The sequence below is a fragment of the Labeo rohita genome, chromosome 20 (assembly GCF_022985175.1).
Source record: "Labeo rohita strain BAU-BD-2019 chromosome 20, IGBB_LRoh.1.0, whole genome shotgun sequence".
In the NCBI taxonomy this organism is placed as follows: domain Eukaryota; kingdom Metazoa; phylum Chordata; class Actinopteri; order Cypriniformes; family Cyprinidae; genus Labeo; species Labeo rohita.
The window spans coordinates 23,894,231-23,908,952 of NC_066888.1; the positions used below are offsets into that span (position 1 = coordinate 23,894,231).

At 36.1% G+C, this 14,722-nt stretch overlaps 1 protein-coding gene across 1 annotated transcript; it reads right to left on the reverse strand.

The window, feature by feature from the left end:
• Positions 1-637: 637 nt before the first annotated feature.
• Positions 638-2,868, reverse strand: cited2 (Cbp/p300-interacting transactivator, with Glu/Asp-rich carboxy-terminal domain, 2). The gene is made up of 2 exons (XM_051138130.1): positions 2,679-2,868; positions 638-2,490 (listed from the first exon to the last, which is right to left on the reverse strand). The coding sequence occupies exon 2, from the start codon at positions 2,484-2,486 to the stop codon at positions 1,818-1,820; it is 669 nt and encodes a 222-aa protein (XP_050994087.1). The 5' UTR covers positions 2,487-2,490; positions 2,679-2,868; the 3' UTR covers positions 638-1,817.
• Positions 2,869-14,722: the final 11,854 nt, after the last annotated feature.

Here is a 14,722-nt window from a genome sequence, read left to right on the forward strand (position 1 = left end):
GTTCCTGATGCATACCGAATCATCATTTGCATAATCATATTTGCATTACATATAACTCTAGAAGAACATCCGAGATCATTGTTTAAATACTGTTCTGGTTGAGGATGAGCTCTTATTTCCCACTTTGGTATATCTTGAATTCCAAATTATGCTAATGCTAAGTCTAGCAGCCCTTGATGGTTTTTAGACTGTGCTTGGCACTAGTAAGCTGACAACTCTGAGAAGCTTCAATTTCACTGCAGGACAAACTCTGCTGAATGCTACCTATTTGCATGATAATTATTCATGCAGTGAAACTGGACGCTTTACCCAGCACTTGGTCTTGCATTTTAATACACATCTACAGTGAGCTTTTTCAAATGGGCATATTTTCTACCAGAAGCTGCCCAGAGTGTCACGTGACTTCATTTAAAAAGAGGACTATAAAAAGCAACTTTTTGCTAAGTATGTGATTTTGATTTAAGTTTTAGGTTGAAAAGAAACTCATTGCATATACAGATCAATGATGTTACAACAAAAACATTGTATTGTGTTGATTAGAACAGAAGTTTAATTGTAAAACCAACATGAATAGAACATCATAATTCAAATTTGGAATCATAAATGATGCTGACACCCAAAAGAACAGGGCATTGACTTCAGTAATGAGCCTCTGCTGCTTTATTCATGTTTGCAAATTAAAATATAATAAATTAACATTTTTTTTTTCTAAAAATATACAAAAATACTGTAAAACTTTCCTAGAAAGCCTCAACACAGTAGTATTGCCATGTACCGCATACTATAATAAGCACAGTGGTCTATCTATTTTTGAAAACCGATGAAGATGAAACTCTTCTGTGTTGGGATATTTCCACATTCCCTTCCTTTACAACATTCCAGACTGTGACATTCAGGATCGGAATGTCTTTTCGATACACCGCACATAGGGTAGCCGGCGAATGCACACTCTCGCTCACATTCGTATCACTTCCGTATATATTTTTTAGGCTCCGATATACACACACACAAGCATCATGGAGGCAACGTGGGCCTGAGTAGATGTAGAAAGGGTGGAGAGAAGAACGACTTGAAGCATGTGCTCACAGTTCAGGTGAATCTCGGAGCAGCACAGGAATCTGGTAAATATGGCCACTAAAGTTTATAGTACATTGCTGATTGAGACAATTACACACTATTATCTACAATCATGTCACATAACCACCAACATTATTTAGAATATGCATTCACTGACATCTGATATCACTGGAGGTCTCAAAAGTGTCTGAAAGAGCAAAACGTGATTTTTTTTTGTCTATTTTGTCTGCTACATTAATACTGAACAGAGTTTTCTGGGATTTTCTTGCATTTCTCACTCTCCAGCCCCTGCGTATGTGATGCATAGCATGACTCTCGGGTGTCCAAACTATCCTCATGCAAAACAAATCCATTTCTGTTACATAATGGCATGAACCAGCTGATGAAAGTTTACTCTGGAATGGTACTTCCATGGCTGTTTTGTGGGTTCGTCTTTCGGATTTCAGGGTTCCCACACTAATGAATTTACATGATTTCTCCTTTCTCCAGTCATCTGTGATGTGAAGGATTTTTAAAAATATAGAGATCGCATTCATTTCAAACTGATATCGAATACACAAATTTCCTTTTACATTTTAATTAATCCTCAAGACTTTTTCAGGCCTGGAAATAAACTTTTGAAACTCCCTGATACATCCAGGACTGTGGGAACCCTGTGGTTTATGGATCTAGCAAAACACACCAGTAATATCAGTCTCAAAAAAAAAAAAAAAAGGAACAAAAAACAGAAAAAGGTGAGATTAACAGCTCACTCGGCTGGGCTGTTGCTTGCAAACAAAGTCTGTCATGAAATCAAACTCGTTCTGTCCCAACCACAGCTCTGGCAGCTCCTTTATTCGGTCCAAGCCCATTTCTATCACCAGTGACATCAAGACCTCCTCGTCAATAAAATCCGTGTCGATAACGTTGGGGGGCAGCATTGCTGCAGGCATGTGGTGGCCAGGCAGAGGAACCCCAGACGTGTTCTGCTTAGCGTTACTGTCTCGGAACTGCTGTCCTGTCCCGTTTAACTGGTGGTTGGCGGGGTGCAGTTCGTGCATGTAATGGTGATGATGGGAAGGATGCGTGTGGTGACTGTAGTAAGGCGTGTTGAGCTTCTGCAACTGCATGCTGGCAGCGAGCTGCTGCCCTTGTCCGACAAACTGGGAGTTAAAGCGGGCAGGCAAGTTGCCATTGGGGATCCCTCCGTTTATATTATTCCCAGAGGCCATGGAATGCCGGATCCCGTGGTTTGCGTTTACATTCCCTCCCGCGTAATGCATGTGATCTCCCATGATAACGTTATAATGCTGCTGCTGTGGAAGCGCGTTGGAAAACTGTCCCATTCCCATCCTGCGCGCAGAGTGTTGATGCCCGTTCACAGCATCTGGGAAACGTCCATGGTTCATTGCCATCATGCGGTCTACCATTCCACTAGAAAACAGTTTGCAAAAGTTAATAAGGCAATTTGCTAAACACATATAGTGTAAACAATTAGTCAAGCATTTTTGTTTAGAAATAGTTCATCATTAAAGCAAAGCTTGTTTGCAGTATGCACGATTAAACACGCGTGCAACTGTGTCATGAGCATTCGTAAGCACGCTAAACTTTGTAACCTTTACCTCTCTGCTTGAATCTGCTGAGTGCGTCGCACCGCAGTCGGCAACAGCAAAAAGTAACTGACAATCCCACAGATGAAAGAGTTTACAATCCGTCCTAATCCAAGTCAGTAAAAAGCGTATGCTCTCCAAATACAGACCGCATTCAGCGCCAGCCTCCGCATCAAAAACATTACGAAAAAAACTGCTGCATGCTTCTCGGTCAGCACTCATATACAATCAAGCCAGGGGCGGAGCAAAGCCAACCTTCAATCTGACTACATTCACGCCTGTGGCAAGCCGGATTATCATGTAGTCTTTTTCTCCATACTGCTTTCAAGAAATCAGTTTTACTAGTAACTGTTCCTTGGGGATAGTCAACCCGATCTCATGCCAATTGGCATGGCATGTTTTACGAGGTGGCTAATTCGTACGAATTCGTACAATTTCTGCTAAATGGTATGTGTTTTACGAATTCCCCAATTCGTATGAATTCGACTGAACCACGCCCCCATAGCCACCTTTCCACTTTCTCGACATTTGGATACAGTTGTTGCATTTCTGTGGCAGTCGCACAGAATTTTTTACAACTGGTTGTGCAGCAACTGTTACCTTGGCATATTCACCATGGTAAAATAAACGATTTCAAATAAAATCGTTATTTATCCAAATAAAAACATAGCAGGTATTATAGGGCTAATAAATGCAAATAATGATTTAACTATAAGCTATAATTATTCTAAAACACCATTTTACAGAAATAATGTTTAGAGAAATAATGTTAAAGTGAAAACATATTGGTTGAAATTTCCGCATACGCTTGTGATCGGAACTTCACGCAACACCCGCACATTCTAATTGTTACTAGTAATGTTTTTAATTTGTTTTTATTATAAATATAATATAGCTATTCTTACTTTTCACATGACAATGACGTACCAAAAACAGAAATGTTTCAAAAGCTTCACGTACAGATGATGGCATTGTCAAAACAATCCGTGTTCATGGGGATCTATAGAAATTACTAAAAATGCTGTACTATGTATGCCAGGCCAGTAGTTGGCGATGTCACTTTGCAGAGAAACACTATATGTCTGCGAACATACCTCAATACGAAATATGCATGACGTCACATTTCCACATTTTTGTCGCTCATATGGAGACGATAATAGTACCGATAATAGTAAGAACGTGACGCACACGTCTCCCGGAAATCCTGTATAATTCAACCAATCCGATGACGACTTTAAAACTCCTGAAGTGTTTCTAATTTTGTGTATTGTATGTGTCAGACGTTCAGCCAATGGTTGTGACGTCTGAGGCTGAGATTATTAAATAAGTAGCTTACTTGTAAACCTTTATAATAAGTTACTAGTAAAACTGAAAACAAAAATGCTACTATTACTTAATGTGAAAGAAATTTGGTGTAGAAGCAAATTTCACTCAGAAATTTCTAGTAAATTTTAAAAACACTAATAATAAAATTCAAATAACATGCTGAATAAACACGAAATTTTGAAGAAAAGCTGACGTATCTTATTGTAAAACATACTTAGGCTAATCAGTTTTTTTTTTGCAACTTCGACAAATATTTTACAGTTAGTATTTAAACATTTTGACTATTGACAAAAATATATATAATAGTACGTAAATGTTAAAACGGCTTGCCGCAACAGTCTGGATCTGGGCTCGTGCAAAACGTGGAGCTGAAGCGCGCGACCAATCGCCTTCCGCGCGCATGGAGCAACACCGCTGCACACATTACCTCATTGCGGCTATTTCTGTTCAAGGCAAGAGTGAGCAAAACATGGAATCACGTTTCACAGGTTTTTAAAGGCAGTGTACGTGCTCGAACACCCATTAACACCATACACTGATTGAGATAAACAGGGTTGATGACACTTTACACTGCAGTGCCCGTGTCACACATTTTTCATGCACATGTAATTTATACCAACACTTAGCAATAATATGAGCTGTATTGAGTTGTGGCACAATGAATTTAACCAATTACCGAGTTAAATAGCGAAAGTGATACATGAGCATCATCCTAATGAGGTGACAGTAGAAGTTTAATGTCTGTGAAATAAAAAGGATTTACACTATAAAAACTATTTCTAAGTATACAGTGTTATAATTTGCAATTGTTAGTGTTTGTTAAATGTTCACATTGCAACTTGAACGCTAATGCAAAGTGTTAGTTTTGTCCACAGTCGATTTTAAGTGCATAAAACAGACCAGAAAAAATGAGCAGCAATTAAATCCCAGGAGTGCTGATAAGACGAGTCCGTGTGCACTGCTGCCAAATAATCTTCACGTTCTGCACGTCCAAACCAATACGCCTGCCGAGAGACTGTTGACAGTGGGTTTGATCTCAAAAAATCATGTAAACAAATCAAAACGTAAAGATGTGTAAAGTGTAATCATCTGTGAGATGCATATAATGCTCCTAAAACATTTCACTGCATGGAAAAGTTTACACTTTACTTTCAACATGGAAGGCATATTTTCTTATCACTATGAGTTTGTACATTATTATTTGAGAAATTACCTCTAAGACTGATTTCATTGTGAGTGTTGATGGATAGATGCTGGTCTAATAGAAGATGGAGGGGATAAGAGAGTCAAAACATGTTCTGGAAGATAAACATGAAAAGAACACCTGCTTTAAATTCAACAGCCTGGTAATAATGTCAAAATTAATTGCAATCTTGATCAGAGCTTCATGCATTTTAAACATCTCAACTCCAGATACAAGCCATTCCAGTTCAATTATAATGTATATGTGTTTACAAGAAAGCAGCACCATTGGTTGATATGATAATTTGTTTAATGGGCCCATTAACACGGTCATTAATTAATCCTATTGTGGCTATCATTACTTGCACGCATGTTTGAAATGTTTTGTCTCAGCAAAGCATCCAGTGTGTGATGTGTGAACGTGACCAGTGTGCTCTTGAGAAAGGCGCACAACCTCATATTCCTCTACGGTTTATATATATATATATATATATATATATATATATATATATATATATATATATATATATATATATAAAGCGTTTGGTTCAAGTTCCTGCCAAAATCAGTATTGTATCTGGTCAGTATTGAAATGGCAGTTTTTACTTTTACGCAAAATGCGATATCCGCCCTGTTATTCTGTCATGTTTCCCTGTTTTTCCAAACAGCGATTAACGCCAGTCTCCTTTGTCTGTAAAATGCGATACATCCGCTCAACCAATCACAGCACACCATTCCACGCATTGTAAGCAGTAAAGGCTGCGCTTTGAATATATTGGAAATATATATATTGGAAATTATAATGGAACTTTGTGAGATCGCGATGAACTAATATGAGTGACAGCTTTTAATGATTTTAAGGGAGTTTGTAAATAAGATACTGATTTAATACAACAGTTAAATAAACAAGAAGTTGATATTAAGTGACTAACATTGTCTGACTATAACACTATTGCCTGATTTTGCTCTATTTCGTCGAAACAAAGTCACAACTGAGCTACTGCGCATCTCTATTCAAACACAGCTGTGTTTCCTTTATGAATGAACGTGCGTTTTTAAATGGATCTAGTGAGTCAACGAATCAATTACCTATTCATAAAGACAGTCACTTACTTTATTCCTGAATGAATCAGCCGTTCGAAGGAATCAAATGAATGATATGATTCAGTAATTAAAACCGCCACCTACTAGCAGTTTTAGTTTAATTTTTCAAAGTATCTTCTTTTCAGTTATTTTAATCATTTAATATTTCTATATTCAAAATTTTATACTTAAAACATTAATCTCAACATTAATTTATGAATTTGATTGCACATGCCACCTCTGAGTCTCATTAAACATATGCAAATACACCTACAAGCCACTTTCGGGTTCTTCAGTGCCATCTCTGTACAAATAAATTTTGTTAATGCTGATTTCATTTGATTGGTAACTTATTCTTATTCTGTTGTTTTAATTAGAAATGTAAAAAGCTTATAAAATATATTTTAAAAAAATTACATAAAAGATGACACTTTTAATAAAGTTTAAAAATGCCAATACAAAGGTAAAAACAAATCCCCCTCCGATTCACTTTAAGGAGTCAAATATCACCTCATAATGGGAAGGCTAATTTTTTATCATATATTTTTTTTTATTTTTGATTAGAAGGTGCTCCTAAAATTTTGACTGTGCTCCTAAGCTTTTGAAGTTAGGAGCACAAGTGCTCCTAAAAAGAAAAGTATGCATAGACCCCTGATGGATTTATTGCATTTTGGGAAAAAAAAAAACAAAAAAAAAAAAAAAAAAAAGTTTTTTTAATAAATCTCTGAAAATCTAAATCTGGATTTGAATTTTTAATGTTATTATAACCTAAAGATGCTATGTGAAAGTTTGAAACAGAAAATAAGGATTTTCATCTTGCCACTTTCTTGGTAAAGAAAACTTTTTAATTTACTCAAATTAATCAAAATATATTTATAGCGTTTCGGAACCAAACTCTTCATATATATATACATATATATATATATATATATATATATATAAATTTTTTTTAAAGATATATTTAATATTTTATTTTATATATATATATATATATATATATATATAAATTTGATTTTTTCACCCGTTTTTTATGGCATGGTGGACCAAATCAAAGGTCATCATGGGCCAACTTTGGCTGGTTAAAAATGCTGGTAAAAAATTTTGCTTTTGGATGAATTGAGCCTTCTTAAAATTGCAATCAGGGAGTAACTTCAATATACACTACGAGTCAAAAGTTTTTGAACAGTAAGATGCAGCCTTAGTGAGCAGCCTTCTGTAAAAACATTAAAAATCTTACTGTTCAAAAACTTTTGACTGGTAGTGTTGGATCTAAAATGATACACTGTAGAGAGAAAGCTTAAAGTATGATGTCTATATGTTAAATGAAATATCTATATATAGACAAGCATAATCGAGAATAGATTCATGTACTAGAGTTCATTAATTCTGAGACACTCTCCTTATTCTGTCAAACAAGAACAAGTTGTCCGCATCTTTAGAGTTTGTACGCATTTAAAGACTTGGACCCATCCAAGTGTTCGTTCAGTTTTAGAGGCTGCTTAGACAATAGCATTCCAAAAGCCATTTAATCCCAAAGTCATGCCTGAATCCGCCTCAGTAGGGAAACTAACTAATGAGCTTTACACCCTCTAAGCCTTATGTTCGAAACCTATTGCACATTTGTGACACAAGAAGACACTCATTGATTTGGGAGCTTTTGTTTTGAAAGCAAATGGAACATGCTCTGTTAGTATTTCAATAGACTTTTTTCTGTTTGGTTTATTGGATCTAATTTAGTGCCTTAACCTTTGAAAAAAAATGTCTTATATTAGACGTGGTGTAAAAATGATATTCTTTAATCTCCCTTTTGTGCATTGTAACCCACCAATAAAACCGTCAGGGGCCATATGATTTTATTTTAGAGAACTGGGTTTATTATGGACAATAAATTACACATAAATTGCTGCCTGTGCTATACTCCATAACGTTGAGGTTTAATTCGAGGATCCTGAGGATATTTATTTCATGTTAATAAAAATAAAATATGTATGTCTATGTCTTTTCCACCCTTCAGTGGAGAACATCACATGAAACCATATAAGCTAAGGAGAGTTTTACAACACAAATGCTTTCTCACCTCAAAGCACGTACCAGCTGAACTGTTTGCACCTGGGACACGTGGTGCGTTGGACTGTTACATGATACCTGTTTACCCTTTAAAGATCTGGAAATGTCAATAAAAATCTAGCCACGCTTGTGTGTGAATGATAATGACAAGTTAAATAACAACTGAAAACTGAAAGCATAACAGCAGCACATGTAACACCCATGTGTTCCTTATCTCTGGATCACTCGGAATCACTTTCCGTCTCTGTTGTTTTTACTTCACTGCGCATGTGAACAGTCATGCATATCCAGTACAAGCATTTACCATGTTGATAAACTTGAGGATGTTAAGTTTGTGGAGTAGCTTTTAGCATCCAATTTAAAACTTTAACCTGACTTTCATTTTGTTTTTTAACATTTTAATCGCCTGACTTTTTATGTATTTTTTTTTTAGATATCATTACATGTGAACATAAACATGTAAATATTTAAAAAATTATGTAACATGTTTATGGCTTGAATTCAGTCTTCAGTGAGCTGCTTGCTCAATGTACTACATTTAATTAATTAATTAATAAATAAATAAATTCAGATACATTTAACCCTATTAAATGCATACACCTATTTAAATTTGGTTTATAAAATAAAATTTGACATCTTCCTTATGGGTTAGGACTGTGTAAATAAATCCTGTTTGTGTTATCATAAGCAAAAAATACAGAAATAGTGTCAACCTTGACTATAAACATATCTATTTTCATACGCCAGTTTTATTTACCCCATTTCAGCAGTATTTGGACAGTGAATAAAGTCTCTGGACTACTGTCTCTGTGTAGCAATGTTTTCATAAGACAGAGCATTATAGTACAGTAAACTCCTATTCTGTTTACCTAAAGGGCAAAGGCTGGTTATATTTTATAATATTGGCACAGGGCCAGCTTTATGTGGGAAGTGACGTGCAATATTTACTACCCATGCATCACCCAATCATGCAGTTATTTTATATAGATGATAAAGGTGCATTAACTATCAGTTAAAAATTACATTATACGACATGTAAGCGAGCCTAGCTGATGTCTCGTTTAATGTACGTATAAAGGTTGGATTTGCGCATCTCGTCGTATACTTTTATGGGAATCAACCACAAAATGTCAACTAAGACTGCCGGCTAGAGAAACCTCAGGAATAAAGCCTAAATAAAATAAATTTTCTAAATGTAAATTCTAGTAAATGTTTTAAACGACCAGACGTCTGGTAAAATATACGAATAGAAAAATAGTAAAATAAAATGAATAGAAAATACTAGAGCGTTTCCGTCAAAATCAGAACTAGCAAATCGATGTCCGTTTGTAAATGAATCACTCTTTTGAATCGGTTCTTTTCAACGAATCGGTATAACAGTCTGAATTACTTAATAGTTTGAATCATTTGGAGCGTTGTTTAGAGAGTTCAAGAGATATTTAACCACAATCCATCGAAAACAAACCTGCATATTGTCGTTTTCCAGCGATTTACATTTTACGAACACCTGCCAGTGCAGCTTGTGAACTAGCCTACTCTGAAGGAAAACACCAATGCAACAAAAAGTGTAGCAAAACAGCAACACAAAAGTACCATAATAGTACCATAGCTTTATTTCACTTGAACCATGATAATCTCTGAAGTACATTAAAGCAACTGTAGGTACATTTGTGCATTTTTTACGACTTTGGAGCCTCCCACATTGAGTGAGTGGAATTCACACCTTAAGTGGCAGGTAGGCCTAAATATCGCATGGAAACTTGTATTTGTCAGAATACCATGGCATCTCCATCTGCTGTAACTAAGTGTTACTTTGTGGACAAATTTTGTTTTACTCAGTTAAAAACGTATATAGTATTGGTAGTCCTTATTTATTTATTAGGCTGATCTTTTTGTCTGGATTTGATCTGGTTATGATCTGTTGAGCCTTTCATGTTAGTTTCTTCTTGTAAATTGACTGTTATGCCAGTGGCAAGTAAGTGTGTTGTGGCATTAATGAATATAATTATATATATAGATAGATAAATAGGTTGATGTGTACAGATACAGCATTAAAGCTGTTTTTAATTGCCATTCAGTAAATATTCTACAAATGAAAATATCAGTATTGCAGAATATAATCTATAGTTTAGCATAGCATAAGCAGGTCAAATGAAGGTGAAAATGAGCAAGATTTTTTTTTGGGTCAGTCAGCTCTAGTGCATTAAGCATGTATCAGCCTGCCTTTCTACACGCAATGTCTGGCATTTCTTTTATGGTATGAAGTCTGTCTGTCTGTGGAATAGACATTGACCCATTTCTTCACTCTCCACTCTCATATTTTGACTCGGTGTGTTTATTAGCTTTTTTCTTTCTTTCTTTCTTTCTTTCTGTCTTTCTTTCACCTACCTATTAGCTATATTTTATATAAGTAGTGCATGTATATCAAAGCCAGCCAACTGTGTAAGTGCCAATTATGAGTCAGATTTTTGCTTGCATGTAAGGAGAAAGCACTACATAATGAACTATAATATTTGCACGCTTTAGATTCTAATACATACCTTCACAAACTCCTTCTCAAACATGACAAAACATGTTTGCTAAATTGTCAGCTTTTTAAGTTGTTCCTCTTCACATTTTGCCAGTTTACCTCAAAAATTACCCAACATCACAGTTGTTAATATATAACTTCTTTAAACATGAATTTCAAGTTAAAAAGCATTTTTTGTGGACCTAGCTAGTTAATTTCAATTTACTTGATTAATACCTATTTATACTTTTGAGTAGAGAGGTTTTTCAAATGGTAAAGATTAATTTTTCATTAGCATATGTACGTAAGCATGCAATTTCCTAGTACTTATGTGACCACTGGTTGTTAATGAACTGTTAATCTAAAAGTCATGTTTGTGTGTATTGAAGGTAGGACTGTTCATATGAGATCCCCTGTGAGATTCTGACATCACATTAGAAAGGGGACGCCATGTATTGCCTTTGCCATCGCTTGACGTATCTGTCAATATTCTCAAATGATTCATCTGCAGTGTCATCCAAATGTATTGATTTATACTGATGTGCGAAGCAATTTACCAGCACCGTTTTTCTAGAGCAGAATGCATTTGACAATGAGACATTTCATTTGGTCATGCCTTTGTTTTGAAGTCATTCCCATATATTAAACAGCAGTTTTCGTGAACTGATTCTTGTGTTATATGTGACTGGCTGTCATGGAGAATTTGTCCAAACTGATAGTTAATTCCTCTGTGTGCAGTTTCCTTTTATGCCAGTCTGGTTTTGATGGTGCATGCTGTACATCCAGAAGGTGTTTCTTTTTTTGTAAGTCTTTTCCACTGAACAAGCTGCTCCAAGGCGGTCTGGACGATGATTCTGATGGACTGCAACAGGAATGTGTGTATGTGATCGCCATATTCCAGCCATCCCATAGTGGGAAGGCAGACCTGGTTTTCAACCCTTCATTTGTTCATTCTGCAAAGACAGGATGTTTACAGACTTTGGAGCCAATTTTCGACAAAGTCACCATAAATCAATTCATTTAGCCTTTTAAGTGGTGTGTGTACGCATGGCAGATGTGGGGATAAGTTCAGTCAATTAGAAAGTGCTGAGGCATGAGGCAACTTTTGCAACAATTACGCCTCCACAGTTCATCAAGGTTCCAATTGATTTATGGAGTCGCAAGTGTTGTTGTTGTTTCCAGCTTGTCTGTGAGGTCAGGGCAGACCTGCTTTAGCAGTTTAGATACCCATGTCTGATGTTGAATATAGATTTAATCTGCCTTTATTTGCATGAACTGCTTATTTGAGTCAGTAGTTACATTCCCTTTTACCGCAGTTTCCTCAGGCAAAGCTGTAAAACTGTTTTCTGCTGTCTCAATTAACTGGCATGTATTTTCGAGACTTTAATACTGAAACATGATGAGCCTCATGTTGTACATCTGTATTGCACTTCCTTTTGTTGCAGTGAGATTAACTTGTAAAACAAACTGTTTACACTCGGTATTAACATCTTTGTTGTACACATTGCTAGCAGTGGTGTGCCATATTGACAAGAAAATGAGTGTGTTTTGTGCTGGTACCTTGGCTGGTTTAGCCCTGTCATGGATATATAAATAAAACAATTGAATTGGCAGTAGGTGGCGAGTCCCTGTCTGAATACGTGATTCATTCAATCATTCATTTACATGATTCATACAAAATCGCTGATGTATTTTGAAACAAAGCAAGCGACTGCCTTCATGAATGGATCATTAAACCATTGATTCAAATGATTTGTTCAAAACCAGATTCATTGAGGAACGAAACACTTCAGTTTTGCTCTGATATAGGGCAGTCTAACGATTAATCGCAATTAATCGCATCCAAAATACGTAAATATAGCATTTTTTTCTTAAATATATAGGTGAATGTGTGTATTTATATATACATAAAATATACTCATGTAAACACAGCCTTTTTTTATTTTGGATGCGATTAATTGTGGTTAATCATTTGACAGCCCTACTTTGAGATGCACAAATGTTCTGCCCAGGGTTTGTTTGTAACACTTTTCATTGGATAAACTGAAAAAAAAACACAATATTGTGTCTAAAATGTAGCTCACTTAAAGGAAAACTCCACTTCCAGAACAACAATTCATAATTTACTCACCCCCTTGTCATCCAAGATGTTCATGTCTTTCTGTCTTCAGTTGTGAAGAAATTGTTTTTTTTCCATATAATGGACTTCATTGGTTCATTCAATGCAGCTTCAAAGGGCTCTAAACGATCCCAGCCGAGGAAGAAGGTTCTTATCTAGTGAAATGATCTGTCCTTTTTTTTCGGAAAATAAAAAATTGTATACTTTTTAAGTACAAAAGCTAGTGTAGCACAGGCTCCGGGATGTGCGTTCATGACGCTACATACTATTGAATAACGTCGGAAGGTCACGCAGAACGTAGGCAGAACTACAGACCCAGTGTTTACAAAGCGAATGCGCAAAGACTAAGAAAGTGCAAGTAGGTCAAATGCTGTTTACAAACAAAAAGGTACAATGATGTTGGACGATTATGAAGTTGTAGGAAAAAAGATGGAGTTTTTGAGCCGGAGTACACAGACGATGAACTTAGACGTGATTCGTAGTAGTGATGGGAAGTTTGGATCATTTTATCGACTTGGACCTTTGAGTCTCGTTCAGCAAAATGAACAAATCTTTTTTCGAGTCATTTCGTTCATTTTAGCAAAATATAATTAAAATGTTATGTGTTACTTCCCTAACACATCTACTGCTTACTCAAACGTTGATCACTACAAACAAGACAAAACTATAATTCTATAAGAAACAGAAAAGATTAATTCATTGTTTACCTGGGTCTTTAGTCTATGATTAGCTCACCACACTTCTTATCTGACAAGTTTTTGGGTTTGAGTCGTTTGTTCAACACGTGACAGCCGACATCATGTGTTATATTAAGTTATGAATATAACAAAGAGCACTCCACTTGAAATACTGTGTTTGTGGTGATATTAAAACTGAAGTATGCTGTTTTTGGAAGCAACACAGTATTGACTTGTGCATTTATTTTTCATTTTAGTGCTTTAAAATCATTGTAATTGATGTTGTACTCAAGAAATCAAAGAAATCTTGTGATTGGATTACCTGAGATGGATGTTAATACTAGGTGTAAACAGGACCTGTGATCATTTTTGGTGCATACACTATATACTTGTAACGTATGCAGAGTTGATTTCATGCATTAATTTGTTACAAGCTTAAAAGGTTATCTTGAAAATATTAGAAGTTTGCAAGATGTCTAGACTCCAGTATTTCCTCTGATGTTAGTCCAGACAGCAGTTTCCTGCAGATCTTAGTGTATTTAAACTAGCACAGCAAGTCCCTGTCATTAATTTTCAGGAGTGGTAATGGCGTGTTAACAACAAGCCTTCGTTGTGAAGAAGCTGGTGAAGCAAATGCCACGCTAACGCAGAATTAGCCATTGACTCTTGAAAACTTGCTCAGTATTATGACATTGTCTTGCTCTCTGCTATGTAGCTGCCATCCTGTCTGGTGAGCTTCTGCTCAGCGTGGCAAAATGATTGTGGAATTCCGCCGTCCTGGCGCATACACTCTTCTGCTTCATTTCACACTCCCGTAACAGAAATGCAGGGTCAACACCAGGATTCCACAGAGCCTAACAAATTAGATTGCAGGGCTAGAAACTAGGTGTAATGTGTTGGTATAAATGGTTCTGAATCAACATTAGATATTAGACATTGCATAGAATACGCATTTATTTACATCAACTTACAACGTTTATTGAACCTGGACCATTCCCTTAACTACATGTTATGTGGGTGCTGGTCTGGACATTACTGCTAACCTCCGCACATGATTCCATGGATCCATGTGGCACTGAGGAAGAGCTTTGTC